This window comes from Excalfactoria chinensis, chromosome 4 (assembly GCF_039878825.1).
Source record: "Excalfactoria chinensis isolate bCotChi1 chromosome 4, bCotChi1.hap2, whole genome shotgun sequence".
In the NCBI taxonomy this organism is placed as follows: Eukaryota; Metazoa; Chordata; class Aves; order Galliformes; family Phasianidae; genus Excalfactoria; species Excalfactoria chinensis.
In genome coordinates, this window is record NC_092828.1 from 49,131,499 (window position 1) to 49,151,583 (window position 20,085).

At 42.5% G+C, this 20,085-nt stretch overlaps 2 protein-coding genes across 2 annotated transcripts in view; one reads left to right on the forward strand and one right to left on the reverse strand.

Annotated features, from left to right (window-relative positions):
• Positions 1 to 7,655, reverse strand: part of DCTD (dCMP deaminase) — a 45,703-nt gene extending 38,048 nt beyond the window's left edge. The window contains exons 1-2 of the mRNA XM_072335738.1: positions 7,546 to 7,655; positions 3,131 to 3,231 (exon numbers count right to left, since the gene is read on the reverse strand). The gene's annotated coding sequence lies outside the window, so the exon portion shown is untranslated. The remainder of the gene's footprint in view (positions 1 to 3,130; positions 3,232 to 7,545) is intronic.
• A 7,265-nt stretch (positions 7,656 to 14,920) lies between these two features.
• WWC2 (WW and C2 domain containing 2) overlaps positions 14,921 to 20,085 on the forward strand; it is an 86,459-nt gene continuing 81,294 nt past the window's right edge. The window contains exon 1 of the mRNA XM_072334700.1: positions 14,921 to 15,412. Coding sequence (XP_072190801.1) covers positions 15,282 to 15,412 — 131 coding nt within the window. The 5' untranslated portion in view covers positions 14,921 to 15,281. The remainder of the gene's footprint in view (positions 15,413 to 20,085) is intronic.

Consider the following 20,085-nt stretch of genomic DNA (forward strand, 5'->3'; position numbering starts at 1 on the left):
TGAATGGTAAAACTTCATTAAAAAAAAAACAACCTCTCTCTTTTTTATTTTTTTTTAATAAAATACTTCCTTCGGGAAAGATGAGATAGATAATGAGGCAACAGCAAATGCTGAAGATACAGCTGGCACGCTTCCCGAAATGGAAGTCACGTTGGGTTTGAAGTAGTCCTTAGAATGGCTTTTTTGAGTACTGCTATACTTCACCCACAGACTTGAATGGAATTTCAGTTTACTTAGGAAATTAATTAACTTTATTTCAAACCATAGGGGAAAAAAACCAACACATTTAAAACTTCTTACCATTACCCTCAAACTTGTTTTAAAGGTGTCTTTTGATAAGAAAAAAACAGCCCATTAATCTGAATGACAATTCTTACTGCTCTGAAAATGAATCCACTTAAAAAGTCTGGGAGTTCTTATGGGAAAGTTTAAAACTATTATATTTCAAATTAAATTTGAAGATATTGCATATTGAGATGCTTTTTTTTTTTTTTTCTTTTTTCTCCCATCACTTTTAATTACCCGTAAATTTGCATGAAAATAGGATCTTTATTTCTTGAAAGATCATCTGCTCCTGCTGCTTTTTCTTCATTGAAGATGTCACTTGCAAAGGGTTAGATCTTCAGGTAAGGTAGAAGCAAGAGCAGATGGGCTCAGAAGAAAGTATATTTTTATGCACATATTATTTTTAATATTAAAATAAAAAATGAGGACAACAAGTGAGAATATATGCTCTGAAACCAACATTCCTGTATTTTTCCAGGAGATAGAGCTGCCTCTCCAAACAAAAGTTATTCTAAACTTTAAAACTGAATATAGAATATGAAAATACAAGATAAAACTCTAAAGATTCACTAGATCACTGTTTACTCAGAAAGGTGCCCTGGTTTGATACTCATGGTGAAATTATTTACTGCATCATAAGGAAACACAAGGAGCATGCGGTCTGGTTCCTTTATGCCCTCAAAATAATACTTACCCTTTACTAAAGGAAAAGTTTATCATTCTTGATGGTTGTTTCTAAAACGTGGCTGACTCCTATCTAAACAGAGGCATTCGTTTTGCAAAAAATCAACCAGTCAAACACTTATGCATTAGTGTGAACAAACCATAAGTATCCAACTGAAAGACCACCAAGTGTGAACAAGTTACTGGCTCCTCCATGTACAGATCTACTTGAAACACAACAGTGCGACACACTGGGAGTTTGCACTGCAATGTGTCTATGCTTTCACAGAGAACTGAAGGCATTTACAACCTGGTGGCCCTTAATATGTGGCTTCCTGCTTCTATTTCTCAATAATGTAGCTTGATTCCAGCTATCAACTTCATGAAAATTGTGATGAGAGCTTGTATTAGAAGTACAAAAAGAAGCCACCACAGAAGGACTCACACACTACAATAAAATGGTTCTGCTTTTAAAGGAGATATATATTCAGTGTTATTGAAGGTGAACAGGTCTTCAGATAGCTCTGCAAAGTTCCATAACAAATGTTTAGGTTAAGTTTGAGAACTGTTGCAACTGCGTGCAGCCTCTCAGGGAACCATCCTGAAGTCCATCACACTCTGGGTACCAAACTGGTGATGACAGCAAGTAAGTTGTAATCGATTGGGTATTCCAAAACTATACGCAAAAATTTGGCTGCATAAGTAAGGTTTTGGAATGACAAGATGGCACTGATGGTTTCAACAGTCTGATTGCTGAGCCATGTAGGGTAAACTGGAGGCAGTACTGCCGCTCTGCTGAAAGGGGGCACCACTTGATCCTGGAAAGAGGGAAGGGAAGGGAAGGGAAGGGAAGGGAAGGGAAGGGAAGGGAAGGGAAGGGAAGGGAAGGGAAGGGAAGGGAAGGGAAGGGAAGGGAAGGGAAGGGAAGGGAAGGGAAGGGAAGGGAAGGGAAGGGAAGGGAAGGGAAGGGAAGGGAAGGGAAGGGAAGGGAAGGGAAGGGAAGGGAAGGGAAGGAAAGGGAAGGAAAGGGAAGGGAAAAGGGAAGCTCAGAACGGGAGTCCTACTAATTAAAACATGACTGTCAAAACTCCAGAAGTGATATTTGATCTCATTTCTTTTGGTACAGAAAATGCCACAGAGGCAGAGGCAAGGCCCAGCAATTACTTTAACTGTGGACAGGAGAAACTGACAGTGCATTCATATTCTCAGATTCAAATCTCCAATCTAAATGAATTGCTAATAATAAAAACAAAGCACAGAGTCCCTTTTACATTGTTTTATCCTGTATAAAAGACAAACATTTGCGCACTGCAAGCCTCAAATGGATAAAAGCTACCATGAGAACTTATAAGCCATCTGCTAGCTTACTAATGAAGCCAGTAACTATTATTGTTTACAGTTGAACACCGGGGGTCATGCGTATTTGCTGTAATGAAAGAATCAATGCATCACCGCAGATGCTAAAAGAGAACTTTCTTTTTTTTTAATTTTTTTTTCCAGACGGATAATTATAAATACAATAAAATAACAAATTAAAAAAAAAATCTGTTCATATCCACAGAGAAATAGTGCTTGGCACACCACATGCAAAATGCAGCACTCTCCTGTTTTCTAGTAGTCTCTACTTGATAGGCTCAGCTTACAGAAACAGAATTACAAAAGTTTCTCTTCAACACTAAACAAATAGCTGACCACCAAGGAATGCTTTGTCCCTAATTCTCTAATCTGCCCAAACCTCCTGCATTATTTAATTGTTTGGTTCATCTGAGTGTAATGATGAAATGTGCACTAGCAAGCAGCTAGATATTTCTTATTGTTTCACTCTGTTTCTCCTGCCTGAAGAAGACACGGCGACACATGAAAATTTGGCTCAGTTGAGCTATTAAAAATGTCCTGAAGTTTCTTGGAGTTTTTAAATGTTGGCCAATACACATCAGTGGCACAATTCATTTCTAGTTTACTGCTTCATCACTCAAAAATGTAACAATAACATTAATTTCCAACACCCAGCAAAAATAAACAGTGACAAGAATTTGGACGTGTGTACCTCGTGAAATGCTTAAATTCACTGAAAACAAGCCATTCATTCTGAAGCCTCCTTAATGACCTTTACATGTTTTAAGAATGTATTTTAATTTGATATGTATATATATCCTAAAGCCTATAAGGTAAGGGAGCTTACTTGCTTTGCTGAGTTGAAATACCGCAAATGACTCTTCAACGATCTCTGTTACCCTGGTGTATGGTGCAGTCTTCTTGCAGCTCATACTCTTCTCGTTCCACCTACAGCACATGAAGAAGTACTTACATACCGTGTGACCAAAACACAGCACAACATCCTAGAAAGATGGTTTGGGGTAGACAGAAAATATACGATATATACGATTATATATACGAAATATACGATTGTAGGTACCAAATCAGTAAACAAGTTAGGAAGGAAAAGGGACAACTTAAATTCCTCTTTTACTGTGATGCATACTTGCAACAAGCTGTACCTATACTGGAGACAGAAACAAAAGCAGCTGTTCATAGAATACTGAACATATTTTCATATTGTGGCAGTGTGAATGGGAGCCTGCTGGAAACTGCTGGCCCCACTGCAACCCTTTGCTGTGACCCCCACCTTGTTTGTGAACCACAGGCAGGTGGCCAGCTTTCAAGGCAAACCTGCTGTGTGGATCACCGCGTAAGCACACCCCACGTGTGTTCCTTGGCTATGTTTGTGCCTAGGACACTGGGTGGTAGGAAGGTGCAGACAACTGCTTCACATCCATGCCTTGCTTTGGCTGACCTAGCTGTACTTCTCCAGAGAAAAGTGCTGAAAGAGCTGAGCGGTCAGAGTATGGATGAGGATGAGAAGGATGAATGAGTTTCAGTTCCTACCGTGACAACGTTTCTGTCTTTGTGGATTTAAGTAAATAATTTATATGTCTTAATTCTCTGTTTTGTAAAATGCCTGAGATAATACTTTCTTCCCTAAAGCACATACAAACATATATGGATGTGTTTGCTTCCCCAAATTACAGGGGAGTTGCAAGAATTAATTAGTTAATGTTTGCAAAGTGCTTTGAAGGCAGAAAGCACTCTATAAATGCTAATTATTAAATCAAAGGTTTATCTGACTTTATTACTAAGCCACTAATAAAATAAGTTACATAGCATGTGCGGGCTGGAAAAGGCACTTTCACTGTCCAAAAGATATAAAGGTTTTAATTAGCAAATGTTTTGAAAGCGCTTTGCTGATGAAAAAAAAAACACTAAATGTTAATAAAGGTTTTCCCTAATGAAAACAGTTACAAAATATGAACTCCTGGATGCTACTGTAAGTTCCGCATGTATCATTTAAAGTTTTGTCCCGCGAGAACAATCTTTTTATCTGAAGCACAATTTCTGTAATACTGATGAAAAAAATTGTGGTTATTGTGTCAAATAAATGTTCAGATGCAGCAAGAGATTAAAGGTATCATTCTTCGCAAAGAATAGCAAAACCTAATGTATTGTCAAATTATCCACACAAACACGTACCATTCTTTTTACTATTTAGCTTAAAATTGCACTTTGCTAAGCTTCCAAGCTTCTGCTGCTTTACAAAGTTCAGCTCTTCCAAACACACATGCACACGTGTGACCTGTTATCCATGTGCTATCTGGAAATCTAAGCATGCAAACACATATGAATCTGTCACAGACAGGCAGTTAGAAAGGCTGAGTTGTGAAACTTACTCCAGCCTTCTGACATGCGGTGGTTTGAAAAGGAGTCTGAAAGTGCGTAGATCCTGATATGCGAGGAACCTGTTGCAGTGTCTGCCTGTGTCTGTAGAAAACACGAAACCTTGAGCAACGAGAAAAGCTCTATTAAACCACTCTGCTGAGAGGGGAGAGGCGTGCCAGCATCCTTCCTGCTTAGCACCGTGCTGATGGCAGGAGGATGAGACTGCCATCAGTCAGGCCCACTCAGTGACGTACTGCAGCCTGGCTGCCAAGGCAGAAGCTGCCCATTTCCACAGCCCACGGGATGAAATACTGAGTGCTGTCCCTACTGCTTCTAGCTGAAAAGAAAGCTTCAGGTGCTGCTCCTCCAGAAACCAAGGTGTCTGCTGCTTTCCAGTGTCACAGACCGGTGGCTCCAAAAGGTCCCTCTAAAATCCCAGAGCAGGGGAAACAATATGTGTTCATTAATGTGAACCATAAAGCTCAATTTCATGGGGCAGGAAAACGTCCAGAAGATGATTTGTTAGAGAAAGGGGTTGTGCCCTTTTCTGTACTCTCTTCCAAGCTGCCTGGATGAATCAGAGCAGCAGCAGAAGTGATAATCCTTCATCACTGCATCTATTTGTCAGGCTGTCCTGAAGGAATGAGAAGCAAGATTGTTGGGAAGATGGGAGGGCTCAGGGGAAGGAAGGGCTGCCTGGGAACAGACAGGAAATGAAGAGTGCTCAACAGATTTGGTAAAATATCAAATAAGTCTTTAGCAGAAGAAATTCAAGATTACTGATTTTCTCTAACCAGCTTTTTTGGTATGTTTTCTTGGGTTGCTAAATTACCTTATAGAAATACAATTATGTTAGTCCTACAAAACAGCTCCAGACTAACTAATAAAAGGATAGTCCAAATTATTTTGCAGTTAGTCTAAAACTTTGTACAGTGAAAAGCATCAAGGTTACAATTGCATCTAACAATCAGTGTCGATTAGATCCCAGCACTTATCAGGAGAAGAAACGTTTTGCATTGTGATCCCCTGGCACTGATAGCATTTGGCACGGAGGAGTCACGATAAGGATTTTAAATAATTGGACTTAAAAAGGACTTCCCTTGGTGCTGCAAAGGCATCAGCTGTCAGGTAATGTTGGAGAGGAAACAGAAAGTTTTGACATACTTGTTATTGTCTGTCTCTCATCCATCACTCTTTGGATAAGTTCAGGGTATCTGGGTTGGCTTGGGTGAGTTGTTTTTTTGACTATTTCTTAGTTTTCTGCAGGTTCATCAGTTCATTTTTGGATATTGCTTCCAAAAATCTGACACGGCACGACATCATAATTATTCTGTCGGGGTGATTTGGTGTATTTGAACATAAGAATCTTTGGTAAATAAAGTGAAGGGATAAAAAAGAATTTTAGCTCTGCAGTCTGGTTTAAGGCCTTTGATTTTACTTTGATTTAGAAATGTCATGGTTCACTGAAAGCTTACCAGAGTGAGTTTAATGGATTAGAATATGTTATTAAAATGAGATTGCGAGAGAACTGTATTCCACAGATGTGGAATACTGAGAAGGGAGATTAAACAAGCTGACTTGCAAAAGGCCTCCGCTGCATTAAAAGGCAGTGTATGTTACGTTTTCTTTCATGGGTTATAGGATGAAGGACATGAGTAGCACTAGAGGTTCACTACAGCACGCAGTGTTCTGAAGCCATCAGCTTTTCCCTGTACCTTTCTTCATTTACACTGAGACACAGAAACAGATTTCTTAGAGATATACGCAGAAAAGTGTTAATATTTGATGCGGCGTTACAGACATATAAAATCTGCATACGTGCTTCTGAGAATCTCTTATGTTCTTTTTCAGATTCTTTTTGGTTTTTTCTTAAACAAGATTTCCTTCAGGGATTTTTTTGACTCAGTGAAATCTCTTTGAATAAGTAACTCCTTACCTCCTTCTCCCCTGCCCCAGCATATCTCTTTTCCTCTCGTCAAACAAAATAAAACAAAAAGTTTGCATTAGTTTGTTCAAGACCTATGAAAACAACCTAGGACTTCAGAAATATACATTTTTATTGGTGCGACCTTCACTTTCTCTTAACAGTATCTCCAATACTGTAATTAGTGGTAACGTATAACCCAACAACAGTTCCTTCCTTGTAACTAGCGTAGAAGGAACATGGATTTTAGGCCTTAGTTTCATATGGTGTCCTCCAATACCTACTTAAGCAGCTTAGTACTCCTGAGCATCACAGTAAGCCTTCCTGGGACCTGAAATGCTGTGGCATATGGTAAAGAGATCTATCAGAAAGAACAAGTTCTAGTGGTAAGTCCCGATGGAGGGGAGCTAGTTGGATGCACAGAACAACCTGAAGCGTGGGTTGGGCATGAGGATGGCAAAGAAGATGTCAACTTTTCCAGCTCTTACAGGAGCTGTTGGTGCAGCAATCATGCATTTGTGCTGTTTCTAGTCCATGGAAGGATTTCCAGCACACTCACCTGCACTTGGAGCTTTTCCCAAGAAAACACAGGGTCAAAACTCAGCATACCTGGTTTGGCTTTGGCTGAGTTCTGTCTCACAAGAGCAAGACGACTTCAGTGGTAACTCCAGCCAGACTCTAACAGCAGACATCACTGCTGGCAGTGCAGTCACTGCAGGCTGTTCACTCCAACAACAGGTACTGAGCTGACTACAGCCACCAGCAAGACTGGTCAGGGTGTAGGGATCCGGCATATCACCAGAAAAGTGGGGTAACAGAGGTATGACAGATGGCACCAGCCATGGAGCAAACAAGGCCCATGGTGCCAGCTGCACTGTGAGCCCCACCCTGGCAGACCCCATAAGAACAAAAATGTGAGGTAGGATGGGGAAGGCAAGGAAAATAGCAAAAGCCGGCACCTGACACTGAAGAAGTCCCACAAAATCCTGGTGTAAGCACGCGAGGTGAAACTAGATGGAAACTGTGCAACCGCCAGCCCCTGCTTTGCTGCATTTTGAAGGTATGCTCCACTCTATTTATTTCCTCAGGTTGAAAGGCCTTGTTGTGCAATCTGAAAGAAAAATATTTATTATTATTATTATTATTACTATTATTATTATTATTATTTTAATAGAATTCCTGGATTGGAAAGCAAGCTGCTGTGTAACAGTACCACGGTTCTGCTGTGTATTTTAGTTTTTGAAATAAGGAGATGAGTAATCAGGGAGTTTCTGAGCTACTGCTTGAAAACCTCGCTTTTTCCTTTTTATAAGAGAACACTTCTGTTTTTATTGCTGCAGGTGGCATATTGAGCTGGGGAAACAAGTGTGAGTATTTCCATTTAAAAAAAGAACAACAAAGTCTGTTGTGAATGATGATACCACTGGAGGCTGTTGAGATCACTGCCCTGAGAAGATCTGCCTTTTGTTCTCATTGCCTAGCTAGGCCAAGAGGACATCAGTATGGATCCTAAACATCTAGCTGTTGATTTGCTGGGACACCACTGCTCTAGGTGTGAGGCCACATCTGGGGTGCTGGGTCATTCCGGGGTGACCACTACAAGCCAGGTACAGACATTGGAGAGAGACCGTTGAAGGGCCACAATGAAGGAACTGTAGCACCTCCCGTATGAGGAAGCACTGAGTGAGCTGGTACCGCTCAGTCCAGAAAAGGCTTGGTGAGAGGAGGCACAAGTAAGGATCTTATCAATGTGTACAAATGCCTGTAGGGAGAGTGCAAAGAGGAGAAAGCTGGGCTCTGTTCAGTGGTGCCCAATGCCAGGACAAGAGGCAGTAGGCACCAACTAAAACACAGGAGGCTCCCTCTGAACATCAGACAGCACTTTTTCACTGAAAGCACGATCAAACTCTGGCACAGGCTGCCCACAGTAGTGGTGGGGTCTTCAGCTTATCAAAACCACACAGACATGGTCCTGGGCAAATGGCTGTAGGTGTCCTCATTAAGCTTCTTCCAACCTCATTTATTCCATGGTTCTGTGATTCCTCAGGAGTAAGCATCAGCTATATATCCTTTGGCTTTGCATTCACAGCTTTACAGAACAGGTGATTATCAGCAACAACTCTTACATTTCAGTCTGAGGATTATATTTTAATACTTAAATTTTGCAGACTTTGCCTAGCTTTGAATTACTTTTTTTGAATTATTCTTCAGTATAATTTATATTCTTGGAAGTTACTTCTTTATTAGTGCATTTCAGTTGTGAAAATACAAGTACAGCTAACCACAATTTATGCTTTTCTTATGCTGCTTCACCAAGAAATTCGAAGAAGAACTGGAAGAATAGTGTCACATCTTATATGTGGACATAGGTATTTCAACATATGCTTCACCATGAGGGCTTTGTTACTTTTATACACATTTTACTTGGGAATGAGATGCTAAATAAAAGGATTTTTTGTATGAATTGTAGTCTCTTCTTTATGACAAGAAAGTGTATCCCAACCATTTCCAAAACCACACACTGAAATAATAAAAATGATATGGTGCAATTTGACAGATTCAGCTATGGAGCTGAAAGCATCCAATGTTCTGATCCATGTCCTATTCCATTTAGGTATTTTTTACTCCATTAAGCCACTTAGCACATCTCTTTTCATATGTCCACCACAAAATGAACATAATAATAGAATGCCATGATCTTTAAATCTTTTCATTGAGATTCTGGGTTTTGAACAACCAGACTAGAATGAAAAATGCTTTAGGATGATTAGTACAATTCAACAACACCTCTAGCAGCCCAGCAGTGCTGAATTTTGCTATTGATGCAACAGTTCCATTCCTACTATAAATCTGTACAGGTTCTCAGGTTTTGTTTTTGTAGCATAGTACTTTGTTAGCAATCAGACAGAACTGGGGTTTGTTTGTTGTCTGCCAGGATAGAAGTCAAACTACTTTGCACTCCAACGAGGAAATTGAGGTTTTTGCATTGAGGGGAAAGAAGAGATGGGAAGCAGGTAGAAAACATGCATTTCTTTTTCACGTTGCAGTTTGGAGGGTTTATACTTGTTCTGTGTTTCAAATAGTATTTTTCACTTGTTAGAATAAAGGGCTCCTTAAGCTTCTTCACCAGTCAGAAGATCTTTTTTTGATTATGCAAGTTTTAAACATTCAGGCAATTAGTCTAATCTACTTCATTTACTACACCGTGTTTCTGAAAGCACATGGATGATACAGAAGAGGACCATACTTCAGAATGTCACTGATAAAACACTCCTCTTTTGTATTTCATCTGTTGTCTCCTTCAGATACAACGCAGCAGACATATGTAAGTGCTGCCTTCTGCCTGTGGTGGGAACGCAGTCCTTGCACTAGCACAGAGGGTCTGTTAAAAATGTTATCTCTGTAAATCTGTACATTACTTGGAGTGTCTTAAATACTCCAAGAAATTCATCGCTGTTCTCCACCAAAGAGGTGTTATTAACAAACTCTTTCATTGTTCTCTCTGTACAGAAAAGTAGAATCCCTCCATTGCTGGTCAATTTCCGTCTTACGCCTGGCCAAAAGAGAACACCAGGCTCTTGAAAACCTCCTGTGCTGACCAGGTGTGCCTTTGGGTTCCCCAAAGCCATTAGACAGAAGCGAATAAACAGTGCAGTTCCACAGTTACGACAAAATGCAGGCAAGTTACATTTGTGTCTACTAGAATGAGAAATACCATTAATAAAGAAAAAAAAAATACATTAAGATTGGCTTTATAGAAGATGTAATGTGGAGAATACATACCAAGACTGCAACAAAACATTATCTGGTAATACACCTCAAAGGCTAATTAGAACTTCACCAAGCCTAGTGGTATAGGAACAACCAAAATTCTCCATCACCTTTTTATTTTGCCTACAAAAATATCAACAGTATTAATCACAGTTAACAAAACTGAAAGCTGAATTAGTTTAATGAGTAGTTTGGGCTGAATTCTTGATGATTTTTACTTTGAAAGTGTTATTCACATTTCCATAGTTAAGCCTGAAGCAATACTATTACCTTGTTATTTCCACTCCACCTACCCTAACTTTTTAATCAGAATAACAAGCAGTTAAAATTGTTCTGTGCACTTGTTTTCAGATTGATGGGACTGTAACTGTCTTCAAGGACTCAAAATGTGTAATTTGTGTAATTTCCGATTATTTTCTTTTATATATGCCTGAAAGAAAAACAAAGCCAACTTTTTGAAAAAGCCTATACGTATACATGTATATATATATATCTATATCTATTTGAAGAAGATTCTGGTATGGTCTTTTTCATTAACACTCTGGGAAGTCTATGTAGGACATCCTATCTTAGCGCTGCACTGACTACTTGAACTTCAGTGGAAAGAGAAGGCTTTGGAGTAAAGAGGAAAGCAGAATGAGAGTCAGTATTATCAAAGCTGTTCACTGGCTTCATTGCTTCATAAATTCAGCTAGAAATGGTATCATTCAAAGACCTTTTACTGTTGGCCGTACCCATGCACCAGGAGCTGACAGTAGGAAGAGCAGCACTCCTCCTCCTTTGCTTTCCCTCCCTCGTGCACAGTTTCACTTCACAGGACTTTAAAAACTGTTTTTAATACTAAAAATCTCCAGGCACACTGGAGTCCTACTTGGTTGGGTTTTTTGTTTTGGAATTGGTTTTGGTTTTTCTTGAAGACTTGGCTGTCTTAGATAAAATCGCTGTGCTTATAAATAAGCCAATATCCATAATGCTAAGAATATTCACAGTTCTACAATAGCCGCGTGTCAGGGAAGTCATATAGGCTGTCCAGATTGGTTTGTATAGTATTTAAGTGACTAAAAAAAATAGCAGCATAAACAATACACATATCTTCAAGCATTTGTCAGATTTTTTAGAGATTCATTAATTCTGACAGCGTATTCCATAATTCATTCTGCATTCAAATTCTGTTTGAAAGCAGTGGAGACTGAACTCTGATGTAGCTTTTCAGGGAGACAGCTACAGCTCTTGATTCTGAACCATTTGTGGCTAGTATGAATGAGAACTGGAACGACTGTACATTTCTTCAGGGACATCATTTTAGTGGATCATCAAACTAAGGGAGTCTTTTGTTATAAAAGGAAAAGGCACAAATATGCCTTTTTTTGTAATCACAGAACCAGGAGCAGATTTACTGTGGATCAAGAAGCAAGGAGGGAGTAGCAGGAGATGAACTACGTTAGTACAGACTGGAGTAAGGTATGCTGCTTGTTATGTGAAAGGCACAACTATTTGCCTTTGCAGATCCTCTTTCTTGTTCTCTTTCTGTGCTTAGGTTCCAAATCTTCCCATGGATATTTTTCTTCTAGATGATAACAGTAACACAGAAAGGACACAAAACAGTTGTGATGCTAATTGCCTTTAACTCGGTTAAACATTCACAGAGGAACAATTAACTCCTTTTCATTGAGCCTACCTTGTTATTTATCATACCTACCCATAAACACAGAAGTCATGCCATAGCTACGTTTTTCCATACTTCAGAAAACTCCTTCATATGCACCCTTCTGTGCTCTGAATAAGGCAAGCTTACATCTTCTGAACTATCCTGTCTTATACAATTAAGCCAAACAATCTGTGGTGTGCTTGTCAGCTGACAACGTCAGCAGAGCGTGCTAGGCAGGTTATCAGTTGAGATGTAGGTGCTCTTGCAAAGCTATTTACAGTTAAAAGTTATAGTATATTTTAGACTAAAAAGAATCATCAGGAACACTGTTCTGCCCTCCTACACTAGATACGTTAAAAGAATATCATAGTGGAAGAAACTATCTTCTAGCAGTTCAAATTGCAAAATAGCAGAAAACAAGATAATAGCGGGAATCTACTACCTACAACAACTGCTAACGTTGTTATTGATAACGATCAAGGTCTGGCATTCACTTACACAAGTATTACCTACTTTTTGTCAGTACTACTTCAACGGTTGTCATTGCCAATTTAGAACTTCTTCGGATTCTGGGCTGTAGATTCAAATGTGTACAGTGAGGTACCCAAACCATGGGAGGAGGAAGCGGAAGGGGAAAGACTAAGTCTTACCATGTAGCAGTTTAAGTGTAAGCACATCTACATACACACACACAAGCATGCAAACAGAAACAAGACAAGTATGCAGTGGCCTTAATACAATATTTCTATAAATTAAGAGTTGCCATTCCCACCTGTTTGTACAAATGAAAACACTGATGAAAAGTTTTACCCAAGAGATAGTTACAAATCAGTTCTACATCCATGAATACCTCACGTGGACTGCTGAAGTCGTGACATAGGACAGAAATCAGGTATTATCTCAGGAGTCATAATTAACGCTGGGGGTAGCACTGACACAAATGATATTTCAGTTTTAGCTTAGTATCGTGGATTTTCTAACCACGTGCTCTCCTCTGTGTGGACTGTTTACAAAGTAGGAATATGACAGTGCTGCTGTATAACAGGCCTGCTTTTTAGGAATGAAAAAGACTATACCACTATAAAAGCTTCTTATTCATGCCAAGGACAGGTAACTAGCAGCTGGTTCCAGAGCAAATAATAACCTCAGTAGCTTTTCTCTCAATTTACATAACAAAAAACATTATTGATAAAGCAAACTGAAATAGAAATCCAGCTTATCCTGTCTCACAATTGTCTCATGTACTTTCTCACTGGAGGATGATATCTAAAAGCAAGTTTATAAAATTAGACTCTTGAAAGAGATAGAAGTTCTAATAGATAGTAAATGAACTTCTTCACACTGGTGAAAAACAAGGCTGGACTTTATAAACGAATCAGCTGACTGAAACATAACACTCTCAATGAAAATAAATGAGTCTGGCACTTTAGTAGGCAATGATCCTGTTACGTTCTGTAGCTGAACTCTTAGGGAGATGCTGAAGCTTGCACACACCCGTTCTTCTCCAGTGTTAACCACCAGGGCCTTACTTGAAGGATGTACTTTCATTACACATTGCCTTAATTCAGCAGACGTGAAAATAAAATCTTCAAGAGTTTGAAGGTAAACCAGCAGGTGTTTTTGGGAGGCATACAACTATTTACAGAGATGGAACAGCAGATTAGTATTACAGAATGAAATGGTTAGAATGACTAAGTTAGCAAATGTCTTCACCAGATCAACAATTAGTTAAATTAAGATCATATCTCCTTTCTATTTTTCTTCTATTTAGGAGCAGATCCAACAATGAGATTTGGATGCCTGTAAATCAATTGCTGCAGCACCTAATGGTTGGGTGTTTGGCCTCTGAAGTGGAACCCAAAACCCTGTTGGGCACTGGACCAGCCTAGTGCTTAGTAAGCACAAACTGTACCAGGAGAATAATCCATAGAACTGAGTGCTAAGCTGTGGAAGGATAGGGAAAAATGAACAAATAAAGAAGCAAACCATCAACAACAAGCCCACAGGTCTGGATTCCAAACCTTCTTTCCCACAAAAACTTTGCTTTTTCAATCCAGGAAAGTATAAAGAAAACGATCTGGAAAGCAGGGAGCAAAACCTGGGCTACTCAGGAGTCCCAGTTACCAACAGCAGTCATATTCCCTCTCTGTAGCTCCACTGTAGCTCCCTGGGGATCAGATACACAAACTAATTAACAGAGCTCCTTAGGTTACCTTCTATCAGCCGAGCCATGGCAACCTGCCTCACTACCCGTCTCCCGCGCCGTAATTCACACCTGGCTTCTCAATGCAACGTGCGCGCGGCTGCCTTTCAGGCCAGAAGGGAACCTACACAGTCCGTACACGTTGCCTGCCGGTGCTTCTGTTAAAAACAACAAAACCAAACGATCGAAAAGTTTAAAGTCCTCTCGGAGTTCAAGAGAAAAAGCTCAAAACTGAAGTGAAAGGGAAACCCAGGGTGTTTTAAGCACCGAGGTCTTTCTGCCAACCCTCGAGTCTTAACGGAGTTTTAGAGCGAGTTCGGAGGAGCGCACAGAGAAACACGGCGAGTGGAGCGGCATGGCAGGAACGCGGCATGGCAGGAACACAGCCGGCAGGAATACAGCCGGCAGGAACACAGCCGCCCTCCCGCTCAGCTCAGCGCCCGCGCCGGGAGTGCCCCGAGGGCCGCGGGCTGCGCCACCTGACGGCGCCTCGGGGACAAAGGGAGCGCCGGGCGCACCTCGGCGCCCCCGCTCCGCTTTCCCCTTCCTCTCCTAGGCAGCTCCCGTGGAAGGGGCCTGCCTCGGCCCTTCTGCTCCCGCCCCCGTTTCCTCCGCCGGACTTGTTCGTGCCTTTTCCGCGACCCCGCCCGGGCCCGGGCTTCCCCCCGTCCCGCGGGCGCGGTGTCGGGGGCAGCGCCGGCAGGGTTAACCCTGAGGAATGCGGCGGGAGGAATGTGCATGCAGATGAGGTGGATGCTAATCTCATGCTAATGAGCGGCGGCCGCAGCCGCCCGGGGCTCAGCCGGGCTCCCCGCGCACAGACGGCAGCTGGGCTCCGCCGGGAACCCTGACCTGGGCTGCCGCCCGCCCGCCCGCCCGCGGCAGCCCCGGCACGGTGGGCCGAGAGCCGGCGGCGGAGGAGCGCTCTCCGGGCTGCCTCCAGCGTCGTCCTCCGGCGCCGGGCCGGCCTCGGCTGCGGGCCCCCTCCACGTCCCCTCGGCTCGGGTGGGGGCTTTTCCCGCTTCCCTTCTTTCTTTCCGTCCCTATGGAGCAGCCGCCCCCGCCGGCCGACCATGCCTAGGAAAGCGGGGAATGGGCAGCTCCCCTTACCCGATGGCTGGGAGGAGGCGAGGGATTACGACGGCAAAGTCTTTTACATCGACCACAACACCAAGCAGACCAGCTGGATCGACCCCAGGGACAGGTGGGTGCGAGGCGGGGGCCGCAGCGGGGGTGCTGCCGGCCTGCGGCCGCGGAGCCCGGGACAAAAGGTGGCCTCTGGCGCCGAGAGCGACCGAGCTGCCCAACAGGTACAAAAGTTGGCCGAGAAGCCGGCCGCCATCCCGCCCCCCGCCCCGAGCACGGAGCCGCCTCCGTGCGGCACCCCGGGCCTCCCGCCCGGCCGTCCCGGCGCGAGGAGCACCGCGCGGCCGGGGAAGCAGCCGCAGGCCTCGCGTGCCCGCTAGGCCTCGGCACGGCTCAGCACCCCGCCGGCCGCAGCCTCCGCCAGGTCTGAAGGCTGAAACGGGCAAAACTCGCCTCGAAAACGCTCTGGTGAGCGGCGTGGGCAACTCGCGTGCTGCGAGCGCGTGAGTCATCGGGGCAGGGCTTCCAGCTGGGGAGAGGCGGTGGCCTTCGGGACGGGCGTCGGGTCCTGCCCCGCTAACCGTGCGGGGAGACGCCCGGGTACCTGCCTCGAGTTCTGGCCGCAGCGCTCACGGAAAGTAATTGGAAGAGAGAACTTTGTGTATATGGCCTCGTTATTTCCGCACTGTGTGTAACGTAACGTTGAAAACGGTCCATTCGAGTTATCAGAAAACTTGGAGAAGTTACGAACGCGTGGAACAAGCTGTCCTGCATTATAAATGAGAGCCCGGGTTTGTGTTTCTCCGAGGCCGGAGAGGCGGCGGTGAGGAGCTGCCTGCGGCTCGCAGGGGGTTGCGGTGACAGGCAGCACGTGCTGCACAGGCCCGCTCCACTCGCACACTTGTTGCAGCAGCAAATTCCAGCCACGGTGAACTTCGTGCTTAACGTGCTTTCAAGTGCAAAGGAATTTAAAAGCCTTGTAAATATTAGTGAGGCGGTAAACTGTACGGGACGGTGTTGTTTATTGCACCTGTGATAAATTGGCTCTTTTGAGTCATTGATTGTTATTTTTTTACTGCGGACAATAAAAAAGTTGTGTCTTTCCCATCTGTAGAAGTAGTGTATTTAAGGAATTGCTCGGTGCTAGACTTTGAATTTCTGTTTGCAAAGCAGATCGTGAGGCGATGGAATCAAGGTGAAGCAAAAAGTGACATTTGAGAACCTACTCGTTATAGGAGTGCCTCAGGAGTATACTGATTTAGAGTTGTTTTCTGTGTGTTCTCTGGCCCTGAAGAGTCCAAGGATACGCATACTTGACAGTAACATTGAGTCTTTGCTGTCATTAGTAGACTATGCAGCTATGGGAGTAGCAGCGGTCTGCTTGCCATCCTGTAGGTGCGGGATAAGTGTTGTTTCATTAATACATTGATTACAGGTGAAGGAGAAATCGAATCCTGAGACTCGATGGTTTGTCATGAGAACTGAGGAAGTAAAAACCTTCCTGAGAGAGTGCGGTGTTTGAAATAATTGCTTACCCTCGTCAGTCATGGAAAACAAGCAGAGGGATTTTGTGCTACGGAATTCCTAACTCAGTACACGTGTGGCTCAGCCGTGGAGCTGAATTGCCCTCACGGGAAACCGACAAGCACGTTTAATCTGCAGTTTACATGACCTGTTTTTACAGTATCTGTATTTACCATCTGTTTGTATTGGTGGCCTGGCCTTGCGATGGCTTTGCTTGAGAGTCCTTTCTATTTCCCAGGTATTTAGAAAATGTATATTCTGAAGCCATACAAACATAATGAAGGCTCAATGTCAGTAAAACTGAGATGTGATCTTTCAAGTTTGTCAGTACAGTAAAATCTAGATTACTTGTTACTGCAGCTTACCTTAACTTGTCAAAGCGGAGGTAATGCATGCTGCAGAACGACTGAGGTTTGATACTTCAGGGCTTTGATTTCAACTTCATTCTGCGATGGAGGTTAAAAACTTTTCATAAAGTACTTGTGGACCTAAAATCCTCCGTTTCTAAAGCAAGTGTAGAAGCGGTATGCTTTTATTGACACTTTTTTCTTCTGCTTTTGTGGTACAGCATTCCCTGGATGTTTTTATACAGAAAAGTCTTGCGTGATGTTTTAAGATACTTTTTAATCCCCTTTGATTTAGGAAGTACCAGCCTCCAATATTCGCACCGTGAGACTTGTGCCGTGTGTCTGTGGGTCAGCAGGTGTATGTGGGACCAGCTGGGAGTCTCAGTGTTACTGCTATGAAATAGTCATGTCTAGAAATAAACTGAAAGACAAAAAGCCATATTCCAAAGCTTAATGGAACAACTTGTGATTTTCATTATTATTTTTTAATTTACCAATACTTTTTTCATCTGCTTTTCTAGACATTCTGATAGTGCATCCTACTGTGTGTATGGTTTAGGTCTGTTACTGTGATATCTTGTGTGTAACAGGAAGAAAGTCTCACATCAGCTTCAACCTTGAGGCGCAGTTTTTGTTCTTGCCCTCTTCGTTTCTTTGGGTAACCCCACTGACGTTAGAGAAGCTCACGCTTGCGAAGGCAAAAGTGATTTGACTTGGGTGTGTTTCTAGGAGTGCTGTGGTGGTTATTTGAATTGCTCTGTTCTGTGGTTTTTTAATGTTTTGTTTCTCTGTTCAACGGCGATTGCTCTCTGCAAACTCTTAGGTTACCGGATAGAAGACTGATGGTTGAAATGGGAGGGAACTTGAGGTGTAAGTTTGAGGAAGAGGAGACAGAACAGTGAGAATGTGGGACTTGTAGCAACTTTTTCACTAAGTATATGGGTGTTATTGCTTCTCACGTCTTGCTTTCTGCATAGTCAATAGTCTGTGCTCCACTACTCACCGTCACTGACATAAAATACATTGCTACATTGATGTCTTTTCTAAAATGAATTCCACATCACAAATTCTGCACTTGCAGCAGGTCTTTATTTAAATGCTTGTCTGCACGCACATTGGAGTGGCAAGGAATGAGCTGCAATGGCAAAAAAAACCCAACACTTTCTTTCTGCCTCTGCTTCTCTTTCCACTGTGAAGGAGCAGCTTCCAATACATTGATATATTTAAAATCATTCATGGTATGTTTGTCTGAGAATGTCTCTAGGGGACTCGCTAACTCTGTAACCAAGGCAGTGTGTGAGAAACATTGGATGAGCAGAAACCAGAGAGCTTTGCTGCTTGTACAGTGTACGGAGTTTTCTTAGTGCTGACGTGGACAGGGAATGACGTTTCTATTGCTGCTTTCAGCTGCTGGGGAGTTGAAAACTCTACTGTTTCTGTCATGGGTTTCAGATACTGGGGTAGGAGTTGTCTGTCCAAATTAGAGCTTCAGTAGTTGCCTGTAGTTAAATGTTGTGTTTTTTTCTCTTAGAGAAGGATGCTTTGTTCCTTCATGTTTCACTAGAGCTTGCTTTCTCCACTCCGGTGACCACCAGAAGCTGTGAGAAGGGACGGTGCTGGGGTTGAAATCACTTGAGCAGGGGTTGATCTTAATTCTGTCTTGAGTGCAAATCTTAACAGTGCTGACGTAAGGTACAGTTGAGGTGTCCCACTTGTGCAGCTGTGTGGTGGGATCAGATAAAGTCTTTTTTTCCTCACTTGTAGTTCCCAGTGTCTTTTCGTGCCTTACTTCAGCCTGTGGTATCATCTGCCTAACTCCGCGTAACTTATTCATGTCTGCCTGTCTGTCCAGGAATGTGCATATTCCATGTGAAACTGTCTGGTATCTCATTCCAGTTTCAGTGACAGGTTGGGAACTGTTTTTATTTAATTGATGTATATTTATTCAAAATAAAACCCGTGATGCAAGTTCTGAACTCGCAATGAGAGACAAGCAGTGTCTGAACTTCTGACACCCGCGTTTGTTTATCCCGTGTAAAGCAGAATTCCAGTACTGCAGTGCTAATGTAGCTGTGATAGCATCAGGCAGTGCTGAAATACGTACTGGTTGGGTATGTGGGGTTTTATTAACCAGTCTGTCATTTGACTGGGGTTGCATGTTGTTGATTTTAGTGTTAGTGAAAATGGTATGGTTAACTCATATAGCACTTCTGTTCTTCACTTCCCTGGGTGCGATAGGACTGCTCTGTATCTTTCGTCTCAGAGCATGTAAAGTTAACAAGTCAGGAAATGCTGCAGAGTATTTGCTTATGTGTGCAAAGTATGTACTGCTGCTGGAGCCAAGGACTGTGACCTGTTACATAACATGGGGCAAGTGGTCTAGACTGTGGTTTACCCAGACCCACGTACATAGTGCTTGCCTACTACAGCTACTTCGATTGAAACCTATCTTGACGTACAGTGTAATATTACAGTCGTTCTCATGCACAATGTAAGACGGTTAATGAGAAATTGTACACAAGGAGGAAAATACACTCTCAGATGGAGCTGAGCTGATTACTAGAGATGTTTTCCTCTTGCAGTGTGGTTAAACAAAGGAGCCCTTCAGAGCTACCTTATTTTTTCAGAGAATGGAAACTGGCTTTCCTTCACAGCCATTACTTTGAAGTAAATTTTCATTGTATGGATAGAGGCCTGTATAGAGATCGAATAGGACAAGTTACTTACAGCTTCAAGTATTTGCTCAGGTTATGTTAGTTCTTGTCTTATTCCAATTAAATAGCTTGTGTTCAAGCCTTTGGTGAAAGTTCATTGCTTAGGAATGTTATTAAGATTATGATTATGAATAAGAGGATTCCCTGGTTTCATTTACTAAAATTTATAGTGAATGAGTGACAAGTTGAATCCCATTAAATGGGTT